This window comes from Dromiciops gliroides, chromosome 1 (genome assembly GCF_019393635.1).
Source record: "Dromiciops gliroides isolate mDroGli1 chromosome 1, mDroGli1.pri, whole genome shotgun sequence".
In the NCBI taxonomy this organism is placed as follows: Eukaryota; Metazoa; Chordata; class Mammalia; order Microbiotheria; family Microbiotheriidae; genus Dromiciops; species Dromiciops gliroides.
In genome coordinates this window covers 302,268,018-302,293,059 of record NC_057861.1, presented here as the reverse complement: position 1 = coordinate 302,293,059, position 25,042 = coordinate 302,268,018, and the positions used below count along the sequence as shown (strand labels likewise).

The window sequence follows — 25,042 nt, the reverse complement described above, 5'->3', positions numbered from 1 at the left end:
TTCTCAGTTCTCTTGTCTTCTTGGAGTGGTAAGATGTCATCAGGAGAAAGCTGGATTCTGGTCTGGAAAGCCGGATTTTTCTTCTTTAACTGAATTGCTGGATTTTTTACTAAACCTTAGCATAGCGTTGTCAATGATCAAATTTAGTACATTCCATTACATTCCCTCCTTTATATAATAGAGGGTTGAGGTAGTTATGCAATCTATAACACCTCTTACCACCATGTGTCTGGATCAAAGCCAAATTTAGTAATGTGTTCATGACATCTGAAAATGTTATGGAAAGGTTATCATACCACATCTCATGGTTTCGAGACATCCAGTAATTGTTCTAGGCCACAGGTGGATGGATTCTGACTATTCCATCAGACTTAGTGAAAGAAAAAGAAAACTTTTAGAAGGGAGAGAGGAAGAAACTGGACTGTGTCCAGCAATTGTGGTCTATATAGTTGCCATCATAAGCAAACCATAGACTTACATGTACCTGTCTCTCCTCCTGTTGTACATATATTCTCTACAGGGCCTATATCAAACTCATTGTAAGAGCAGTTAGTCTCTGAGATGATAAGTTTCCATAATTCATATATCTCATATTAATTTCACCAAAGACAGCATGATGGTAAAAATGCATGTTATGTTACATAATTGATGATGTACTTGGAATATATATAATAATTCCAAACCATACCCACAATATACATAGTCACAATGACATGTAAATGATATATGAATGTAAATGACTGATAATATTAGACATTATTATATAATCTTCTTTTAGCAAGTAAACACATTATCTTATACATGAATTCTCTATCTAGTATGACAGTAACAGATACTTAAAGTGATACACAATTTATCAAAAAGAAATAAGACTCAATATTCAATATGTTCATTGATAAATCAAGCAATAGGTTTTAAACATAATACCATAAACAGACTCATTAAACTCATGGTTCAAAAAAAACCAAATAAACAAACAGTTTACTTGAAGAAGGAAAAGCTTGTTAAGGTTAAAGAATTTAAGCAGTCAGAATTTGGGGTATGCCACATTGTTTTATCTATGTTCCATTCCTCCCCTTCATATTGTCAATCCTGTGCCCCCCTTTGTGGGAGTCCACGGTTACCCTGATTTTGGTTCTGTCCTTCTGTTCCTCCCTGATAGGGTCTACGGTTATTCTGATACTGTCTCTTTGTATCCCCCTGAAAAGATTTATATCCATTTTGATTCTGCCTGTAATAAGGCCTATAATTACTCCGGTTGTTTCCTTTCTGATAAAAGTTTCCAAAATTATTTCGATTTCCCCCAAAGAATTCCTCAAGGCTCTCGGTCATTGTCCTCTTAAGGTCTTGTTTTCTAGTCCTACGTTCCCTCAAGAAGTGTCCTTGTTTTTTGCAAAGTTTAGGGGGTTGATAACGATTTTCAATTTTCCAGTTTTTCTGCCCTGTTGTTTCCTGTACTGGAGCTAAAATGTCCTGTCCCTTTCTTCTCTCTCATTTCCTTTGTAAATATATGTTGCTATTTCTTTAAGTCTGTCAGGACTCAAACTATTCCACCCAGGACATTGCTTTTTAAAATATTTCCGAATTTCTGGTAAGAACTGGTTTACAAAATGAGAGCAGATAATATGGGTGTCTCTACTGTCTAATGGGTCTAGTCTAGCATATTGCCTGGCATACTTACACAGCCTGTCATAAAATCTATTAAGTCTCTCATCAGGTCCCTGAACTGTATCTATAAATTTTTGCCAGTTATCAGTCTTTCTAATACAGGATTCCATTGCCTTCAGCAATGTTTCCCTTGCATCTTTCAACATATCAAAATGCTTAGGGTTATTGGGGTCCCAGTCAGGGTCTTGAATAGGCCACCCAATATCAACCTTTCCCATGGCTTCCAGGCTGTTTGCTGCAGCTACTATATCTGCTCTTTCCCCTGGGGACAATATTGTTTCCATAAGGTCAGTAACATCATTCCAATTGGGCTGATATGCTCTAAAAATTGCTCTAAACTGCTTGATAACTGCTGTGGGATCTTCATCAAATTTAGGAGTGATTTGTCCCCATAAAACCAAATCCTTGGGTGTAAAAGGTGTGTATTGTCTGAGCTTATGTATAGTACCTTTTTGACCAGGGTGGGGATCTCTTGAAGGGGAAAAATTTTTACTTTCTCTCTCCTCTACAGGGGAATCCTTTCTTTCTTTCTTTCTTTCTTTCTTTCTTTCTTTCTTTCTTTCTTTCTTTCTTTCTTTCTTTCTTTCTTTCTTTCGCATGGAGGAAGTAGAGGGCGAGGGAATAAGAGTTGGGTCATTTGGAATTTCAGTCTGAACGGCCTTGCATTCAATCTCGGGTTTGGATTGAGTTGTATTATTGGGCCTTTCAGTTTGGGAGGCCATGTCTACAAGCTTAGGCTTGTCAATTTGGGGTCTGGATTTTCTTCGTCTTATATTTTTAGTATGATAATTTTCACTTGCTCTGGCCCAGATTTTCCAATAACGTAAATGTTCAGGTGGACATCTACTTAGGGTTCTTTGCAAATGCCTCAATGTTTGGGGATCAAATGACCCATATTTGGGCCATTCTTCCTGTAATTCCTCATGCCACATAAAACACAGTCTGATAAGCCCTCCTCTGGTCATGGTTCTATTTAGTCTAAGTTTTCCCTCATTACAAGTAGCTTTCCTAATGGGGAATCCTGGGGAATCATCTTTATTCTAATATTATCTAGGGCATGCCAAATTCTCCATACCATACCACAAAGCCCCACAAAACCAAAAAGAGTAATAAAAATATATTCAAATTCAAACTGGGCAACATCTCTGATTAGTGAAGGTAAAGCTAGAAAAGGGGTACTTAGGATGTTTAAAAGATCCATTTGAAATTTAAAACAGCCTATATTTGGCAGTACTTTCCAATTTAAAGGGACAGGAGAGGGGAAATCTTACCCTCAGAAGATCAGAAGATGAACGTTCGGTTTTCCTCTTCGTGGTCAGCCAAACTGTGATGTTTAAAATCTAAATTGTGGTCGCCTTAAATCAGAAGCTTCAGCTCCAGTCTAGTCTAGAGTTCCAGCCTGGTTGGGTTCTTCCTGAAGTCCTCCTCCACAAGCCTGCTTTAATCAGGAACTCCTTAGCAAGCTGTTTGTGGAAGCTTTTTTATACATCTGGAACAGAGGTGGTCCTTACACACTGCTTCAAGGTGATTGGTTGGGTCATCCAAATCCATTGTCTTTGAAGGTGTTCTCAAGTTGAGTTCACAGTCTAGTTTCTGAGAACACTACCTTCTTAAGGGATAGCCAGGTGTGATTACAATCCAATTAACTTGAAGTAGGCTTAATTAGCAGTCAATCACTTTCACTTGATTCAATCAGTATAGATTAATCTCCAGGTGGGTCTTTGAGTATCTGCTAAATCCCATTATTTCATCACATATGGAAATATGTTTTACATACTCACACATGTATAACCTATATCAGATAGATTAACATCTCGGGGAGGGAGTGAAGGAAGAAGGAACAGAATTTGGAACTTAATTTTTGTGAAAAAAATGTTAAAAGGTGTTTTATATTAAATTGGTGAACAAATAAAATATTGTAAAAAAGAATTAAGAATAATTCTTTAAGACTTCTTCTAAAAGTGGGACATTAGTTGTGACTTGAAGGAAGTCGGGGAAACTAGGAGAGGGAGATGAGGAAGGAAAGCATTAGAGACATAAGGGGCAGCCAGTAAAATACTTGGAGTCAGGAGATAGAGTATATCCTATATGAAGAACAGCAGGTCAGTATCACTAAATTGCAGTGTATTTTTTTTTGGGGGGGGGTGCAATAATGAGAGTTAAGTGACTTCCCAGGGTCACACAGCTAAGTAAGTGTAAAGTGTCTGAGGCCAAATCTGAACTCAGGTCCTCCTGAATTCAGGGCTGGTGTTTTATCCACTGTGTTATCTAGCATTGGCAGTGTATTTGGAGGGGAGAAAGGTTTAAGAAGCATTGAAATGTGGGAGGTAGAGTGCAGGTTTTGAATGACTTTAAAACTAAATGGGATTTTATCTTTATATTGTATTCTGGAAGTAACACAGACAGACAGACAGACACATACACCATCCCCCTTTTCAGAAAAATAGAAACAGAAATAGAGAAAACAGAAAGCCATGAAAAGCAGGTTCAACTTAATACTCAAAAAACATAACAGCATGGGGCCATTTAGATTAGAAGCAAACTGCTGAATATAACAGAGTAACCCCCTTGGAAAAACAAATACAGCAAAATACATAGCATTAATAATAATGACTCTGAACTATCAAGGAAGGATTAGATTACACATATTGTTTAAAGAGAAAGAATTGTATAATTTATTCCATCAGAAATGGTTTAAAAATGTTATAGTACTTAAGTAAACCAGAGTATTTTATGGAATGTATCATTTCATACAATCATAGACAAATGAGGCATTACTGTCTTTCAAGTTTCCACTTTTTCCTTTTTACTGTCATTTGCTGTCATGAAAATCTTAGTGTATATCATAATGAAGAAATGAGATATCTCCCCTCAGTTGCAAACAGCTGAAAATAAAGAACAATTAAAATGGCACAGAAGAAAGTTTTATTAAAGGCTGTTTGGAGAAGAGAGGTTTGGAAAACACATTAAAAGGGTAAACATGTGAATTTAGAGATAGAAAAGACTTAAAAATGTAAAAGACAAAAGAGCTAACTTAATCCCCTTATTTTGCACATGCCAACAAAGTCCTAGAAGAGAATTAATTTACCCAAGGTCACATAAATAGGAAAAGTCAAAGAATCCAATCCCAGGTCCTCTGATTCCAAATCCAGGCCTCCTTCTGCTGTCATTCTATTTATCTGGTAGCTATAGTTTGGATAGTTTAACTGCTTTAAAAGACTCTTCATGAAAAGACTGTCTTGATGGTTAGATGAGGTAGCAGTAAAATCAGGAAGAATCACATCCAACTCTTCATTTATATTAATACTAGCTGTATGACCCTGGGTAAGAAGCCCCAGACAATTCTCTAAAACTGTATGTTGCAGAGGATCTGTATTGATTGGGTTAATTTCTACAATGATCAGATCACACGCTCTGTCCAGAAAGAAGTCTATTAACAGCCCAGAAGTGATTCAGTCACTGGGGTGGGGATGGTTGAACTAGAAAATCTTGGCAAGTAGCAGAGCAATCCTTGACTCTTCAGGAAAACAAGTCCAACCAAGCTGGACTGATGTCTCTCCAAAGAAAACTCAATATAAAATAAGTAATTTCTTTTAATTGAATATATTGTGGTGTTCCATTTATAGTCACTTCAGCATAATCGCTTACAGTATATTTATTAATTTATTTAGCAAGTGGTTCAATTGCTTGATTGATCTAGGTGACTACTAAAATGCTGACTATGGGAAAGAATTTTTTTAAGGCAAGGATAAAAATTAAAAGGGGAGGAAAAGGAGAAAAGCTGCTCTATCATACCTCACTGACTTTTTCCTACCCGCAAAAGGGAGAACACACCCCATTTCTTCACCAGGTTATTTCCACATGCCAGGCGCTAGCATCTCTGGACCCACCCCTTCTGGTTAAGCCTTCCTGGCTATAGAAGGCACAGACCACAGCTGGGCTGGCTTAGTCTCAGAAGCTTCCTTGTCTTCTTGCCTGAAAGGTGAAGGTCCTGTCCAGTTTCCTCTGTCCAGATCCTGACCCGGTAAGAGCACCCCTCCTGGAGCTACTTCAATAGGAAAAAGGGGAGTGTGTGTGTTTGTGTGTGTGTGAGTGCGCGAGCGCGCGTCCAAAAATCTGCAGCGCTTAGTTCTTTGAACCCCTCCTCACTACTGGAACCTTTAGACTTCCTCCAAGCTGGACTTCTGACTTGATTTGGCAGGTGCAAGGGAGGGAAAACCGCTCGCTTCGGGAAGGCCGCCAGGGTTCCCACCTTCTGGGAAGAACTGCCCAGTTCAGGGACCGCTCCCACAGTTCAGGAAAGGACTTCCCCATAAAGAATCAATCTCACGATCCAGCTCACAGAACGAGCGGAGAGCTGGGCTGAGGAGGCAGCGATTGGTAAGGAAGCAAGAAGCAAGAATCCCCCCCCCCACACACACACACACCCTCTCCCCGCGTGCAGAGCCCCAAGCCCGCAACCCAATTACGGGATCCTCTAGGCGGGGCCGTGGTCCCTCCTACCTTGGGCCCACAGCCCAGGAGGATGCCGAGATCCTCTTACAGGCAGGAAGCTGGGCTAGGGTGTGGTTTTCCATGACCCAAGAGGAGGAAATAAAACTCCAGAACCTTAGCAACCCCTCTAAGCCTCAAGCGGTTCACTCTCCTAGCTGGGAGAGAAGGGCAATGGAGGAAACCTCAGAAACCGCTCTTTTCTCCAAGGAGGAAATTGAGTTACAGATCAGAGGGTTTTAGTCTCTTATGTTTGGGATCCTGACCTATGTCTGGGGTGGGGAGGAGCGAGGGGAATCAGTCTGGAAGAGCCCTGAGACCTCAAACTGGTGTGTCGGACTATGAGTTCTTTTCTGCCCTCCCTTTTTATAGCTTTATCCTGGAAACAATTGGGATCAGTTCTTCCTGGTTTTCGAATCCACTTGTTCTTTTTTGTTTTTTTTGCAAAGTTGGGGCAAATGCAATACCTGTAGGTGTAGAACCCTAAAGTACTTTGCTCCCAAATGTTAGTGCTCAGAAATTGGTACCATACTTTTTTGGGCGGCGGAGGTAGGGCTTGGCCAATGAGGGAATTTGTTTTGTTTGACCAAGAATATCACAAGGGTTTTTCAGTTGGGTGAAGGAGGAAGAAACGATAGGTTTTTGTTAACTGATAAAAGTACATTAAAAAAAAACAAAACAAAAAAAAACCTGTGTGGATCCTGAGGTGCTCCAGGTGCAATGACAATTCAGGAAACATTTACAGACCAGCTACTGTGTGAGAAGAGGCACTGAGAGAACTCCAAATATGTGGATGTCTTGATTTTGCTTTTCCTCTGATGTATACTGACTCTGGGACATGGGAGGTCTGAGTTCAAATGAGTCCTTATTTGCCTCAATTTTCTCATCTGGAAAAAGGGGGTAATCTTAGCAACTTACCTTCCAGATCAAAGGAGATATTATCTTTTTTTATATATATAAGGTATTTAATTTTTCCGTTACATGTAAAGATAGTTCTCAACTTTCGTTTATACAAGCTTTACAATTTCAGATTTTTCTCCCTCCCTTCCCTCCCTCCCCCCTCCCCTAGACAGCAGGCAATCTGATATAGGTTATATCTATATATCTATATACAAGATATTATCTTTAAAGTGCAAATTTGCAAAGGTAAATCTCAAATATTGCTTAGCACTAAGAGTTTGATATCAGTAGTGGTAGTACTACTTACAATTCTCCTCTTCCCTCCTCTTCCCTTCTCCTGCCCCCAGGGCTGTAGACAGAAGGTACATTTGTTTTGGTAGAGAGGGTTTCCTGGATACTTTTTTCCCCTTATACTACTGAAATCACTGGTTTAGCCCCTTTCCTATCCCTCTGTATCCCCAGCACATAGCAAAATGCTCTGAAAATAGTAAGCACTTTATAAATGCCTGTTTAATTGAAGGGCCAAAGCATGGCCCCTAAGCTCATGGATCTTGCAGTCTCATAGGAAGTTTGACTTAGATAACTACAGTACATGTGACATTTCATTGACAGAACTTATGGTAGAGGTACTACAGATCTATCTACCTGTGTACAACTAATCCAGTTAGAGAAAAGAATATTGTCACATCTTTAGTAAAGTAGAGCCTGACATTGGGTTTCTACTGAACGTTAGTCTTGGGTTAGGCTTCCTAGCTTTTTCCAAGAAAGTACATTTTATATATTAGGAAGAATGCAGAAACTCCTAAAAGGGTTTAATTATTTTTTTTTAAATAAAAGGGTTTAATTCCCTCCCTTGCTTTAGGTGTGATTTTGTGGTTCTACAGTCCAGTCAGAACAGGCTGAGAAATTGGGGAAAATGGTGACATCAGGTTGGTTTGTATGCTCCTAAGACATGTTACTGGATGTTATTTTTTGTTGTAGTCTTAAACCATGGAACAGCTGAGTGTGGCGAATACCCGTTTTGCTGTTGAGCTCTTCAAGGAGTTGGTTGAAACCCAACCAAAAGAAAACATCTTCATTTCTCCATTTAGCATTTCAACAGCTCTGGCCATGGTACTTGTGGGAGCCAGGGGTAATACTGCAGCACAGCTGTCTAAGGTCAGGAAAAAGTATTTCTTATTAATATGCATACAAAAAAAAAAAAAGAGAGAGAGAGAGTACAGTGCTGTATGTACTACCTAATACTAATTTTTCAATTTTCAGTGAGTTGTTAAAAGTTAAATTATATTCTATTACATGTAACTTAATTAGTAAGTCAAATTTATTGAAAAAGCAACCTCTTTGAAATGTTAATTTATATTTGACAAACTTATCCCACTAGCAGAAATGTATTGACATGGGATAAGTTTCCATGGGCTTTGCAGGTGATGAAATGGCAATGTAACATACACTGTTACAGTAGACATCTTACATAGTAGGCTCTGGCAGGCATGTACACACACATACACACAAATGATCAAACTTCATGGTTTAGGTTAGACAATAGAAAGGACTTTCAGGCCACCACTATTACAAGAAATGGAAACATTCCACCAAGAGGAAGATGATGGAAAATTTTCTTTAAAATGGTAGCTAACTGTGTTTCTTGGGATGATTAGAGTATAGTTCTGACTGTAGTCACTGGAAATGAACTAGTGACTTTGTGAGATTTCTCCTGACCTATGAGGTGGTGATGTTCTCATACTTATCATTGATTTTACTCTTTTCCAGTGGAAAGATCATTGAACTTGGAGTTGTTAGAAAATCCAGGTCCAAGTCCTTGTTAGCTGCAAGACTTTGGGAAAGTCACCTAACCAATATGAGGTTCAGTTTACTTCTATATAAAATGGCATATTAATATTTATATTACTTACCTCAGCATTGTTCTGTGGTTCAAATTAATGCATATAAAAGTCTGTGTAACTGTAAAGCACTATATAAATTTGTAAGTATTCATTACTGCTACTGCCATTGCTACTGCTACTAATACTAATACCACCACCACCAAAGCAGAAGCATCTTTTATAATACAACATACTTAAGTCATAAACGAGATCATTTTATTGTTTTTGTCTTCTTTTATGAGAAAAATACAACTACATGTGAGCTCCATCTTTATCAAGACTTAGGAAAGTCAATAGATTATTTAAATAGAAAGAAAAAATGAAACTCTTAGCTTGCTGGCAAGAAAACCATTAATGATTTGAGGTTTTTTTGTATTCTTGCAAATAGCCTAAATATATTCATTAGCTCAGCTTGGACAGAAGTTTATGAGGCAGAGATTTTACTTATTCAAAATCATCCTGCCCTTTTTAGACCTAATAATTTAAAAATTAATTTATTTTCTCCTCACATGTTATAAAAGATTTTTACTTTTTTGAGGTTATGATACCATATATATAGCATCTATATCTATACACACTTTTTTTTTGCATGGCAATGAAGGTAAAGTGACTTGCACAGGGTCAAGAGCAGATTTGAACTCAGGTCTTCCTGAATACAGGGCTGGTGCTCTATCTAATGTGCTACCTAGCTGCCCCTAACCTATCCTTTATATTTTAAAGGGGAGCATTTGGCACAGTGGCAAAAGGGCTGTCCTTAGAGTCCAGAAAACCTGGATTCAAACTGTATTTCACATATACTAGCTCTGTAATTGTTGTTTGTGACCATTTGCCTCAATTTACCCAAATAATCCAAGGAGACCACCAAGTCAAGCAGAGACAGATTTTTTTCATTCTCATGGGAATGAGTGACCTCATACAAGGGATGAGGAGCATGCTAATGACCTCATGAGTTGGGTTTTTATAGAAGTTTGGGGCGGGGGTCCCCTCATGCACAAGGTGAGCTCACAATCTAACATCCAATCCTGTCTCACCCAGAATGCGTGTCCAGCTCGTGATCATGGTAGGATGCATGCTCAGCTCTGAGAGCTGGGGGAAGGGGAGGGCAAAGGGTGAAACCACTCCACCCTTGTAAGGAGGTGGCAGAGGGGGAGAAGGGGAGAGATGGTAGACAGATTTATTTACGATTTGACCTAAGAGGTGAGAGGTAGCATCAGGGTGTCTTTGATAACGAGGGACAGTTCTCCTGCAGGGTCATAAAACAAGGTCATAAAACAAGGGGGACAAGACAGAATACCTTATGATACCAGACTGGGGGTGGGGCTTTCAGAACGTGGGCAAGAGATGAGGAACATCTAAAGGGAGGCACTAAGTCTAGTGAAGCAAGATAAATGATTTAGCATTTTGACACAGACAGAATAATCTGATAATAATTCTCCGAGTCCGAGCTGGCTCAAGTCCGCCATACTCCACCAAATCCGCCCCCCCCCCCTTTTTTTTCTGCTCAGAGAGCATAACGCTGGGCTGGACTTGAGCCACCGTCTTGATACTTCTTCCAAGGATTGCACAGGATTTCAGCTTGCCAATCTAAGTCCAGATCCTTACTCATCTCTCCTTTCTGAAGTTTTAGAATCAGGGTCTTTTCTCTTTTCTCAGTGAGCTGCTGGGTCACTGTCAGCTGCATCTCTTGAACTGTACATTGTATCAAACCTATAAAGCAGGGGACTAAAGAGGGAAGTATAGGGAGAACTCCCAAAATTCCTATTACCATAGAGATTATCCTAGACCAGGAATCAGAAAACAAAGTATCTAACCAACTTGTCCAAGTATTTGCATCCTTTAGAGCCAATTCCTCAGATAGGGCAGCAAGACCTTTTAATGCTTGGGTAATAGTGCCATTCTGTTTTCCCAAGCCATATGGCTGGTAGAATCCAGTTGTGATATGCCTCTCACAGATTCTCTAGTATAATTTATAAACCTCTGTTGACTCAGCAGTAAAAAGGAAGGAATATTGGAGAAGTGGAAGAAGCCCCCAGGACTTGAATAGTTTATCCTGCCAACTGAGGCAGACACAGCATTTCTATTAATCCCTTCTCTTTTCATTTCTTCATTTGTGTTTCTTCTCACCCATTGCTCTCCTCCCTTGCTAAGTAAATCTGATCCACCATTTCTTTCATCTCCTGATCTAGATTTTGTTTAATCCCTCATTGACAGATCATTGTTTGATACCCTTCTTCGACTCTTTTTGGTAGGGTTACTACCTGCATTCCTTCCACCATTCTAATAATTATAATAATAAGGCAGGGAATTAGGCAGTGTATGACTAATAGAGTTGCCAGGGCACATAGGAGAAAGAACTCCAGTTGATTCCACCAGCTTCCATTTAGCCATGAAAACCATCCACCCTTAAACCAAGAATTCCATTTCTGAACAGGTACATGAGCTACCTTCCTAATTTCTGTGGCTATAATCTTTAACTGCTTCATACACTGAATACCTAATCCTGTCCCATAGGTATCTTTCAGGAGAAAAATTGGGGCCTAATTATCCCAGGATACCATATACTTGTTCAGTTCTTGAGAAGACATGTGTTAGCAGTTTTGGGTCACAAATCCAATAGTGTCTTCTCAAGACTGGTTTTGTTCCTTGAAATATTCTATCCTCATCATATTTCTGGAAACAACCCTCAGTTATAACACAAGGAACTGATGTCAATACCTACAAAGATTATAACAATAAACATGGCTAAAGTCTCTTTGTAATTTCAGTGATGTGCTCCCAGTGTCCATTCACTTAGCAACTTCATCTTAGATCTCAGATGTTCCTATTAGAGCCTCTTAGAAAACAGATTTAAATAGCAAATACAACTGTTTCCCAACTTTTTCCAAGGAAAGAGTAATCTCTAACTGACCCCTTCCAAGTCTGAGCATCCCCAACTGGACTCAGGCCCACCAGGCTACCACTACATTTCCCCACCCCTTCTTCCAATAGCTAAGGGAAAAGAGGGCGAAGATCTCTTCTGCTCCTTCCACTACCAGCTCTACACCCAAATTCAGCTCAAAGCAGTTACAGAAGAAGTCCTTGTGGGCCTGGTCCAGATGGTGAAGAAGTATTTAGGCTGGAATTTCTACCATAAAGTTGAAAGCCTTGAGCCTGGATAAAACAAAGTATCAAGAGGTTAAAGAGACAAAGGCCAAAAATTTAAAAGGACAAGAACCAGTATTACTATAGGGAAAAGGGGCAAACCAAGAGAGAGAATCCAGGAACCACAGGATCCTGCATCAGGAGTAAAAAGCTGTTCACAAATTTTCTTCATCCAGTGAGAGGTGTCATGAATGCCCCATGCTGTTCAAAGCTTTTTCTAGTTCTGTATCTGACAGACATTATTAACAGATCAAAGGGTTACCACTACCTTGATACATGCAAGCCATATAACCTAAATGTTTCAAAATGCCACAGAAGGCAGAACCCTTAAATCTTTCCAAATTACATATATGTCCATTTCACTTTATTTCTCCAAAAGTTTTCACTCAATTGTTTAAGATCTAATCCTCACATAAAACTTAGGTTACAAAATACCTTTGTAAGAAGATTACCACAAATGAACTTACATAAAAGTTACCAAGTTAACTTCAAATCTAATAAAAGTCTTGGGATGACACTTAACCCATTAATTTCAAAACAGTGCATGTCAAATATTATTAATAATTATGAATAATTAATAATGATAAACCATGTTTGTATTACAGGACATGCTCTACAGACAGATGTTATTTGTACATTACACCATAAACTTATAGTTGACCTTTCCATAGGTATAATAAAACATTCTATTAGTTACCCCCTCTCTACTTTTCTAGAAACAGACTTGAGATGTTTCTGGTTCAGTTTTAAAGTGCATAACTAACAACAGACAGATGACAAGGCTAAATGCTTATACATTCTAGTTGTTTAGATTCTGAAAGGGACTAGAATTTCTAAGTAAAATATCTTGAATCTTACATCTGCATCTCACCCAGACATTACAGTATTAACCTAGAGATAAAGACACAATATTGTGTTCATGCTGATCAAGTGACATGATTATATGAACTTGCCATAAAAGAAAAAGAACAAAGCTCTGAGGGAAAGGTGCTTCTCAACTCCCAGTAGAAGTTCTGTAGACGGCCAATGCAGTATGCCAGACTTAACATCAGCCAGGTGGGAGAGTTTACGTTCCATATGTAATATTTGGGGAAACCAAGTCAGGAGACAACTACCTCAACTTTTGCCAAATAGTCAGTTTCCCAGCCTTTCCCAAGAGAACTCCACCTGCAGTGCATAAAAACCCCACAGGGTTGCTGGCACCATGGATCATATGGCTCACCATTCCTTGATAGTCATAACTGGAGTCAGACTCAGAGCAATAATGATTAATAGTCCCATAATGTCTTAAATAGCAAGTCCCAATAACCAGTACTAAAAGTGAATTTACTTCTCAAGGATCACATATCCTAGACAGCAAATATTATCTATACTTGTACTTAAATAGGTTTTTCATCCCTAAGTTAGCACTACACAAATGAATCTGCCTTGAGATGCTCAATAACAAGCAATGGTTGAAATGAGCGCAAACAATCCCAAATTGCATACTGGGAACAAACTAGAAAATGTTCCACACAATAGTACATAGTGAAACAGGTTTAGGTATTAAACATAAGATACTGCCCTCAGAATTCCCCTAAACAATGGGAACATCTTTAAAGTGATAACTAGTTTGCATGCGTTTATACACATGTTCTAATTCCAATTAATTAACAACATGAGTAAACTCAGATTCCCCATTAAGGTGATATAAGATAGCTCATAAGTTACTATTGTTCACTAACATGTCATACATGACAAGTTCAGGCATCAATTTAACTTTTGCTTAGCACCAATAAATTCAGATCAAAACAGCAAGATCTTTCTCATAACTTACTAGTTATTTAGGTGTCCTAGTATTAATTTGATAACCAATTAATTCAATATTGCAATAACAAATTTCCACTTTGTCTACTCTTACAATAGAGATATACCTTAAGAATCAAACTCAGATATTCAAATATTCAGGATTCCAGAAAAGCTTTTTCCACCAATTAAGAAAATTTCACCAATCACAGTAGGTTTGGACATGATTGCTATCAATATCAAATGTGCCATTGCAACAAATTAGCTTACAAATAAGATAGAAAACCTTCTAAATTTACATATGTTACACATTATGTCCTGAAAAATATCTTCTTCTTCCCTTTTTAAGAAGCAGCTTAAAATTTAACCTTATGTGAAAAGGAATATTCACCAACCCCTCATGCCATAAAATACTTTCAAATGCTAAATATATCTCTTTTATTCAATCCTCAAAGTTAGAGGGGAACCTTTAAGATTGGAATTTCCCAAGATTAAGTTGAGGAAAGTTAACTTTATCCCTGCTCTCCTTCTCTCTCATCCAAAGTGTTAGCAGTGGGGAGGAATTTCAGCTTCTTCTAAACCAAAAAGGAAATATTCAATTAACTTATTCTTATTATAATAACACATTTTTACTAGGTCCCTTTTAAAATTCTCGAATTATCTTTTGTGGTTGTTTTTGTAGTTATTGTTGCTGTTTCAAATTACAGTATCCCAGATCACCATACAATTTAGCCAGACCAGGTCTTTATCTCTAGATTTCTTTTCAAGATAAGCAACTACTCTAAGGATTTCAAGTCCCATCCTCCCTAACACCAAATTGCATTTCACAAAGAGATTCCATCAAGCTTCTAACTCTTAAAAAGCAAATCACTGTATTTTACTGAGGATATGATTAGATCTCAAAGCCTTCATATACAGCTGAGAATATTCTTACTAAGCCCACTTCACAGAGAACCATTATCAGTCAATTAAATTCATAACCCAAAGGAATTTAGAGAATCCAAATCTGACCATATCTCCAATACAAGAAACTATTAAACTGTTGATCACTTTTCCTTTACATATTACAAATCACCTTGAAGTAACCAGCTTAAAACTATACAAATAGAACATCACAGTATATATTTCACTTAGAATTGAATCAGAATTAATTCAATTAAACCTGAATTTGTTTTCTGAATGATATCATATAGAACCTTATTGATAATTTCATTTTAGTATTAGTTTGTATGATTCCCAAAGTTTCTTAAATAAATAGCCCAATAAAATTCAATTACCCTTCTTTTTTTGTTTGTTTTTTTTGTTTTTGCAGGGCAATGAGGGTTAAGTGACTTGCCCAGGGTCACACAGCTAGTTAAGTGTCAGGTGTCTGAGGCTGGATTTGAACTCAGGTCCTCCTGAATCCAGGGCCGGTGCTTAATCCACTGCGCCACCTAGCTGCCCCCAATTACCCTTCTTGATTCCCTAATAACACAAACTTCTTTTGCTGGTTTAAGTGAATATTTTAATGACACATTCAATCCTCCAATCAGTCTGCAAGACAATGTCAGAGCAGCAAGGTTTCCCTTGCCCCTCCCCCACTTCTGTAACCTAGCTTGGCTTGGGCGTAGCTTTATCAAACAATTAAACAAAGCTTTTCCTTCTAGATTCCAGGCACAGACAGACATACATAATTTCTTTTTAAAGTTTCCTTTCTTAAACCTAATTTAGGCTGGTTAAAGGAGTTCCAATAGGCCAATTTACTTTATTATTTTTAGTCAATTCTAATCATTTTAAAACAATCTTTGTGCACATCAAAAGCATATTTCCTGACCATTTGCAATGCAACAGATCTCAAAGAAGGCTCTGCTAAATTGGATATGCCTCAACCTTTTACCCTGAGACATCTCTAGCCCCAGCAAATAGTTTGATGGCTATCCTGTATTCCAAAACCAAAAACTGTGCTTAGGCATTGTGGTTCAATGATTAGAGAAAAAAAAATTCCCTTGAAACTTTTACGCATTACAAATAATTCCTGGTTTTAAGCTTCTCCACTACAAAAAGATTTTAAGACAGATCAAAAGCTTAGGCACTAGATGTTTATCAGTTGGCTCTCTCCTTCCCCACTGCAGAAAACTGCCAAGTGATAAAGGGGAAGGGGGGTTTTCCTTTCTTTCTTTCTTTCTTTCTTTTCTTTCCTCCTGCTTTCTTTTCTTTCCTTCTGCTTTCTTTCTTTCTCAAAAATTCCCAACTATTTACTCTCATATTTCTGTTCACACTGTCAATGCAAACAGGACACACTTTTCTTTTACCAATCATAAATACTTGATCAAAACATTAATTATTAATCATGGCACTTCAGACCATGTAGGCCAGCAAACAGCTTCCTAACCATTCATTCCTCCTTCTTACTTAAAACAAAAACAAACTTCCTCATACCTTCTCAACATACTTAAACCATCTGAAACTGGCAAAGTGGCAGTTTAGCCAATATTTCACTAAAAGCCCTATTTATTTTTAAGGATAGACCCAAGGGATTCTCTTCATTAATCTGCCTATTACAAAATTCAGGTGTTTCCTAAGAACTCTTTAAACAAACTTGAAATTAATCAATCATACTCACTCCTTCTTCTCTTGTGGTCAGCAGCTCAATGCTTACCTAAGGCATAGCAGGGAATCCACATTCCTTTCTTTTTTTTTTTTTTTTTTTTTGCGGGGCAATGGGGGTTAAGTGACTTGCCCAGGGTCACACAGCTAGTAAGTGTCAAGTGTCTGAGGCCAGATTTGAACTCAGGTACTCCTGAATCCAGGGCTGGTGCTTTATCCACTGCGCCACCTAGCTGCCCCCTGGGAATCCACATTCCAGGGGCTTAATTCAAATTCTGAGTAATTTACACTCCTGTAACCTCTTCATCCCTTCTCCAATCCAGACTACATGATCAATTTCCCTCTCTTCTTCTTTTGTCAATACAGCCATTTTAATGGAAATTTTTGATTCATGGACCTCTACATTTAATTCCAATTGTTAAGGTCTCGACCATACAAATTACTTCCTGCCTCAGAGATCAGCAACATTCTGACTATATATTCCTTTTCCCCAGCTTTCACTTTCATCTCCTCAAAGATAGGAACCTCAAAACCCCTCACCCTTAACCCTGTGGACTCTCAATTGTCCTTGTGATAATCTAGCTCCACAGGGAGGGCAAATTAAGAATGATCTAAAGGCTCCTGTATCTACCAAAAATACCATCAGTGAAATCTGTAGCCTTGGGGGAAAGCTATCTTTCTTTTCTTCTATGGTTCAGAGCACTCCCTCTTGAATGGTATCAAGTTGCTGTTCCTCTTTGTCTCCCTTGGTTTCCTTGTAATTTCTTATGCTTCTTTTTCTTGAGGCCCTCACTCTTCCCATTTTCTAGCGAGTTTCTGATTCTATTCTTTTCTGGACTATCTCATCTACAACAATCACCATATTTTTCATATCTGCTTTGAACCCCCATATCTCATTGTTAGTCAGTGGGGCCTTAACAAACCCAATTCCCCGGGCACATCTTTATATTAGACCTGATTATATAATCTCTCAGTAAAAATAATTGCATATAATACTGTATCTATATATGTATGTCTCTACAAGTTGATAAGAAGTCTGATATTTAACCACATGTCTGGGGAAGTAAAAGTTGTTAGCATACAAGTAGTAAAGAATTCTGGTTTTATTCATTTAATTATATCATCCTGAAAAAAAAAAGACAAGAAAAAGGAGTGGTTTTAAAATAAAATTTGCACGCATTTGTGGAAATTTATGGAAATTTGGAAAAACATTGTCTTGTGTTATAATTATTCAGTTTTCTATCAATGTCCTTTTGTTTGTTTGTTTGTTTTTGCAGGGCAATGAGGGTTAAGTAACTTGCCTAGGGTCACATAGCTAATGAGTGTTAAGTGTCTGAGGACAGATTTGAACTCAGGTCCTTCTGAATCCAGGGCCAGTGCTTTATCCACTGTGCCACCTAGCTGCCATGATCAATGTACTTTTTCCACTATCGTTTTTCATATTTTTAAGATTGATTTCGAGTAAAAATGCATAAAATGGAGTTTCACAATGATAAAAAATAGAGTAAATTAAGTTGGTGGAAGCAGAAATAGCTTTCCTATTCATGAAGTATATTTTTTAATTCCTTTAATTTTTTTCTAAACAATTCAGACCTTTCATTTCGATGAAGTTGATGAAATTCATTCAAGATTTCAGAGCTTAAACACTAGTATTAACAAACGTGGAACTTCTTACATCCTGAGGCTTGCAAACCGATTATTTGGAGAGAACACATACAATTTCCTTTCAGTAAGTATATTTGGCGGGCATATATGAAGAGAAAACTTCCAATTTCCTTCCAGCATTTTCTGATCTAGATGTCCATTAGAAAACTTAAAAGATCCTACAACCAAATGGATTAGTGTTACCATCCAACCAAGAAAAATTTATCTAGAACTTATTACATGCAAAACATTATGTTTGCAGATATTGAGGGGACAAAGGAGTTTGAATGTGAGCATGTGTGTATGTGTGACATTTAAAAAGTTCTGGAAACATAATTTCTGCGTATTTTATTCATTTTATTAATATAGCAAGCATGCTATACATAAAAGAGGTCAGTGGAACTCTCAAATGCCAAAGACCTTCATGGTGGCTCATGGCTTATAGCTCCTTGGAAGAGGGGTCTTCCTGGACCTATTCTAATGAGCTTTGATTATGTCATTTACTTCTAAATTGGAACAATTTATTTAAAGACTTTATCTCTACCCAAATCTCAGTAGAACACAATGGGCTTCCCCACCTTGGTGGGATCTGAACAAGATTTTTAAGAAAATTTATCCAGTCAGAGGTTGAACTTGTGTAATTTAAGATTCTAAATGTGGATTCTAATGTGTTCCCCCAGTTTGGGGGAAACTGACTAAAAATCACTGATAAAACGAGTTTAGGTTTTTAAGGGTTTATTGGAAAATAGAAAGAAAAAGATTGCCTGGCATTCCTATCTTTCCTCAAATTTCCTGTGAAGTCCTCTGCCGCCACCACCATCAAGTCCGGAAGCCAAAAGGCTAGCGCTCTCTGCGCAGGCTCCCTTTCCTCCTTCCTGTCTCCTCCCAGACCATAGGAGGCTCCTCCAGTTGATTGGCTGGTAGACTTGATAGACAGCACCCATCAGCAAACGTCATTTCCTGACGCCAAGGAAAAGCCACAATGCCTCTGAGGCATTTTCCTCATGGTGGAGCTCTCCACAGCAAGTCTCCAGTAGGTGGCGTCATTCTAATCATTACAAACTTTTGAAATGAACACTTTAGAAAAAGGGGGTCTTCTGGATCTCCCCAAATCATTGGTTATTAATAATCATTTCATTGTGTGTACATACATATATATAATATATATAATATGAAACTTTAACTGTTTAAATTTCTTTTACACATTTAAGCTTTGTGAATTTTGAATAATACATTTTTAAATTTTAACAAGACAGTGTACCTTGTTATTATGTGTGCCATGTCTGACAGATCAGGTCAACCAACATGTTCAAGCAAGAGAACTGCCTTTATCAATCTTGACTGATATGAGAGAGTGACAGTTATCCTGAAACAATCTCCATTAGACTTAGGGTCAAAAATGTTGTGTGTGCATCAAAATTTTATCCTTTTTATGGTCTCAAGGCTAGGTTCCAAATGCAGTCCTTTCAGTTACAGAGTAGCAGCTGATGAAAGTGTTTCTTGGTTTTGCTTTGTTTGCAAAGTTAAAAAAAATTAACTAGATTGATTCATAGAGCAAGTTAGTGGTTATGTTGAATTTAATAAGAAAAATATTTTCAATGTTAAATAATTAAACTTTTCATCTTTTTTAGGTAAAATTGTAGCTTTTATACTTTGCAAGTTATAGTATATTATACTGTTTTAAATTGCACTCAGACTTTTGGGAGACCGTACACAGACACATATGCATATATGGTAGTATGTATGGATTAATGACATGATCCTTGTTCTGAAATATCATAAGATAGTTTACAGGATTATTATTTAATTACTGTATTGTTTAATACTGGTGAATCAGCTCAATAAGGAATATTATTTTTTCATACTTTAATAAATGGGAGAATTTCTTTGAAGAGCTTCAGATAAATGTTATACAATAAAAATATATTAAGATCAACATATGGAGATCAATTGAAATCCATCCTTTTAGTGAGAGTTAAATTCACAGATTTCAAAGATAGAATGATAGCTACTAAGATATTTTGATATTTTGCCAAAGCCATTGTCAGTGTTCCTTGGGGCAGATTAATTGAATGTAAACACTCTCCATAATTTTCATTGTGAAAAGCTGATAATGATAAATCCTTTAAGAAGAGTTCCTGGTTTGTTTGTTTGTTTTTGATGAATTGTATGGAGCACCAGAGACAAGCACATCAGTTACCTGTTTTAGAATATTATTGACCTATGGGAATAGAGTTCTCTGCCACTTCCTCATACTGTGGGAGATTTTCTATAATTGTTCTAATTCCTGTATTTAATCTTTCTCTTTTCTAGGAATTCTTGAATTCTACCCAGAAATTGTATGGTGCTGAGTTGGCTACTGTCGACTTTCAGCATGCTTCAGAAGATGCAAGGCAGAAGATTAACCAGTGGGTCAAAGAGCAAACAGAAGGTAAGAGTGCTCTGGGTAGAAAATGGAACAAAACCTATTTGTATACTCTGTATATACAATTCAGTAGTATAAATACAGGTATTCTTTCTTTCCTGTTACCATTTTATTATTTTTCCTTATCGTAAGTCTTCCATCTTTGTTCTTCAACTGATGCCTATCAAACAGAAGAAGACAAGACTTTCTCAGCCTCCTTGGGAGGAGTTATTTGCATGTCCAAGACATCTGCAATGTGCCTGTTTATCTTATTAATTTCCAATGATGGAACTAGATTTGGAGTTAAGAATTGGATTAGAATCTTGCCTCAGACACTAGTAGGTCACATCACAACTTTTTTTTTCTATCATTTTTAAGCCTCTGTTTTATTCATCTATAAAATAAGAGAACGGGATTCAATATTTTGTAAAGTCCCTTTGAGCTCTCATTTGTGATATTAGGATCCTATTTTAGGGTCAAAGATGAAAGGTAATAAATTTAATCATAATCTCTTTTGCTGTAATCAGACCAGATCATTTGATGAGATTGATTGAATGATATTTTCCTTCACAATAGATAATCTTTAGGATCAAAACCAGGATTAGATGTTGAGTTATAAGAATCAAGTTTTTGAGAACATTCTAGATAGTGTGGCTTCAAATGATTTCAAAACACTTAAGTTAACATTTTTTTTTGTAACTCATCAATATGAATATTTTGGGTCTTCTTGAGTCTAAGTAGAGTGTATGCATTGACTTTTTCTGAGTCTGCATTGATTTATAATATTGCTTTCCTGGTGCCCTCAATAGGATTGTAGACTCCAGAAAGAAAGAACACATTGCCATAAATTGCTAGATTTTACCGGGAGAATAAATGCCTAAAATATATCATAAAAATTCTTTAAATTGCCGTCACTCCCTGGCCACATGCTGTGTTTGTTCAGGGAAAAAATTTGCCTTTTGGAGGTAAAGTAAAAGCCTTTAAGATTCTCAGTATTTTATTTCATACAACTGAAAAGGAGATTGACTAGTGGCTTAAAAGATCTTTGTCAGGGCAGTCAGGTGGCACTGTGGATGAAGCACCAGTCCTGGATTCAGAAGGACCTGAGTTCAAATCTGGCCTCAGACACTTGACACTTACTAGCTGTGTGACCCTGGGCAAGTCACTTAACCCTCACTGCCCCACAAAAAAAACAAACAAAAAACCCCAGCTCCCCCCCCCAAGGCCCCCCCAAACCACTAAAAAACAAAACAAAACAAAACAAAAAACCCAACCAGAACTTTGTCAAGGAATGATTTTATTTAAATGAATAATTGTCACCTGTAGTGTCAGGTCCATTGTTAATGGACAAATGTCTAGAAGCCACTTGGACTTGCTTGTTCTATCCTGTTGGCTATGGATTTGTGTTGCATTTGACTTCTTTTCTTTGTGGTTTATGCATCATACTTAGTTGTATAGCCAATTTTCTGAGTTAGTGTGTAAGCATTCTATACACAGCTTTCCTAATGTAGTGCTCTTCATGACTGTATGGGATTGGTGCACACATGTTAAAAGTCAAAAGTCAAGTATTCCTCAATTTGGTTATATTACAATTTTGATTAGTTTAAATTTGATGCTTTTATATATGAATTAATAAATCACCTCACTCACTTTTCAGGTAAAATTCCAGAGCTGTTGGCTTCAGGTACAGTAGACAGCCTGACTAAACTTGTACTGGTGAATGCCATCTATTTTAAAGGAAATTGGGAAGATAAATTTGATGAAGCAAATACTACAGATGCACCATTTAGATTAAACAAGGTGAGGGGGATGGAGTATACTCCATATAGCCTTTTTTTTTTACAAAGGATAATGTGTTTGTATGTGCTTTTTTGAAAATAATTCTTCATATGTTATTCTGGGTTGTCTTTTTTGTATGTTTCTGAATGTTCAGAGAGAAAAAAAATCCGTGAAAATGATGTATCAGAAAAAGAAACTGCGCTATGGTTACATCGAGGCTCTCAAGTGCCGAGTACTAGAACTTCCTTACAAGGACAAAGACCTGAGCATGATCATTCTGCTGCCAAATGATATTGAGGATGATTCTACTGGCCTGCAAGAGGTACCTTAGACACTTTGGATGTCAATAATCTTTCTTTGGACATGGTGATTTTTCACATAGCACTAAACTCCAGCTTGTAGGGCAAAAAGCAGATTTCTTCACACTCTGAGTAAAATCAATGAGACTCCATGAACGTATTTGTTGTTGTTGTTGTTTAGTCATTTTTCAGTTGTGTCTGACTCTTCATGACCCCATTTCAGATTTTCTTGACAAAGATCCTGGAGTAGTTTGCCATTTTCTTTCCTAACTCATTTAACAGATGAGGAAACTGAGGCAAACAGGGTTAAGTGACTTGCCCAGGGTCACACGTATCCATATTTGACCTCACAAAGATGAGTCTTCCTGATTCCAAGCTGGGTGCTCTATCTACTATGCCACCTAGCTGCCTTATGAACATATTTACTCTTCCTCATAACTCTCTTGAAGTTGCTATCAGAGCTACCCAATAAGAGAAGCTTGTCTATAAGATGTGTCCAATAATGCAAAGGCTCTTGAGCTGTGCTTACAGATTTACTTTTAAGTTGACACATTTAAGCTTTATGGTTTTGGAAAGAGCCTAAAGCACATGGGCTCAGTTCTATACATTGATTTTGAAATTTTTGTTATTAGAACTTCATACAGAGAGACAGAGACACAGTTACAATATGCTCTGAATTTAGGTAAACAGAAAAACAAAGAAAGGAAAAAAAAATGTTTCAAAGTGGGATGATGCCAATGAAGATAATGGTTATTTTTTTCCTCTGGCAAAGTTCAAACCATTACATGATATTTTTAAACTTACAATCCATGGGATTGAACTCAGTGACAATCAGAGGAAGAAGATTCTTCCATTCCTTTAAGTTTATTCCTCCACATATCAGGCCTGAGGCCTGTTATGGAAGAAAAATCAATGGAATTGGTATCCTAGAACCCAGTTTTGCTCCTTGCTAGCATGTCTCCTTGAACAAGCAATCAGCAATCATTTATTAAGCATTTACTTTGTGCCAGGGACTGTGTTCAAGTCCTAGTGATATAGAGAAAAATCCAGAAAAATGAAATGGTTGCTATTCTTAAGTAACATTTTCTTACTGGGAAGGCAATCGATATATACAAGAAGTCTGTTAAAGCTTCAGCATTCTATTTCCTTGTGTTTAAAATGAGCCTTTGGACTGGGTGATCTCTAATGAGCCTTCTAATTTGAAACACTGCGATTCTGTGAATATAGGCTTTATAACCACAAGCACAGGAATTTGGACATGGTAAGAGCTCAGTAAATATTGGTTGAGTGTATAGATCACATGACCAAGTTCCCCTCAGTTGGACTATTAGTAATGGAAATTCATCTTTGTTCTGTTATTCCCAGCCAACCTGCTGGATATGAATGTAGTTCTCATAAAGGAATCAGTGTTGGGGCTGGGAGTGGAAATGGAAGGGAAAGAATGAAGTGACTTCTCTAACCTGTCCATTCATATAAGTAATAATAATTGTAAATATTTTGTCAATTCACCAATCTCATCAACAAATGCAATCCAGTTGTTAAAGTTCTATCTTCTCTCCATTTTTCTGATTCCAGATTGAAAAGCAACTCACTATGGAGAAGTTGACAGAATGGACACATCATGATAATATGGGTATCATTGATGTTCATGTACGTCTGCCCAAATTCAAGATGGAAAACACCTATTACCTCAACTCAGATTTAGCACGAATGGGTCTGTGCGATCTGTTTATTAGTGGTAAGGCTGATCTGTCTGGTATATCTGGAAACAGAGATCTCATTATCTCCAAGATTGTCCACAAGTCTTTTGTGGAAGTGAATGAAGAGGGCACTGAGGCAGCAGCTGCCACTGCAGGCATTGCAGAGTTTGCCATGTTGAGGCCTGAAGAAGAATTTACTGCTGACCATCCATTCCTGTTCTTCATCCGTCACAATATCTCAGGAAACATCTTATTCTTTGGCAGATTTACTTCTCCATGAAACATCTGGAAGTGCAAATTGAGTAAAGAAAACCGAATTCGTATATCTGAATTTTAAAATGATGGGTTATTTCCTATATTGAATTTTGCTAATAAAATTACTGTTTAGAAATACATTTTAACATTGTCTTTCCTAACTTCAATTTATTTGTTGATTAAAGTCATGAAATTTCTGTATTTATTTATTTATTCATTCATTCATTTATCTATCTACCTATCTGTTTGTTTGTTTGTGAGGCAATTGGGGTTAAGTGACTTGCCCAGGGTCACACATTTGTAAGTGTCAAGGGTCTGAGGCCAGATTTGAAATCAGGTCCTCCTGAATCCAGGGCCGTTGCTCTATCCACTGCACCACCTAGCTGCCCCTCTGTATTTATTTTTGTCCCAAAGCTGTGAATGTTTTGTTGAAATGAATCAGGTAGTTATATTGTTGTCTGGAATGGGCTCTCAGAATCCAATTCTGCTCTGTAACTATCAGAGCTA

The 25,042-nt window shown here is 37.5% G+C and overlaps 1 protein-coding gene across 1 annotated transcript; it reads left to right on the top strand.

Annotated features, from left to right (window-relative positions):
• Positions 1-5,558: 5,558 nt before the first annotated feature.
• LOC122734966 (leukocyte elastase inhibitor-like) lies at positions 5,559-24,675 on the top strand. The gene is made up of 7 exons (XM_043976171.1): positions 5,559-5,692; positions 8,041-8,217; positions 18,046-18,183; positions 20,412-20,529; positions 22,160-22,302; positions 22,436-22,603; positions 24,156-24,675. The coding sequence occupies exons 2-7, from the start codon at positions 8,050-8,052 to the stop codon at positions 24,558-24,560; spliced, it is 1,140 nt and encodes a 379-aa protein (XP_043832106.1). The 5' UTR covers positions 5,559-5,692; positions 8,041-8,049; the 3' UTR covers positions 24,561-24,675.
• Positions 24,676-25,042: the final 367 nt, after the last annotated feature.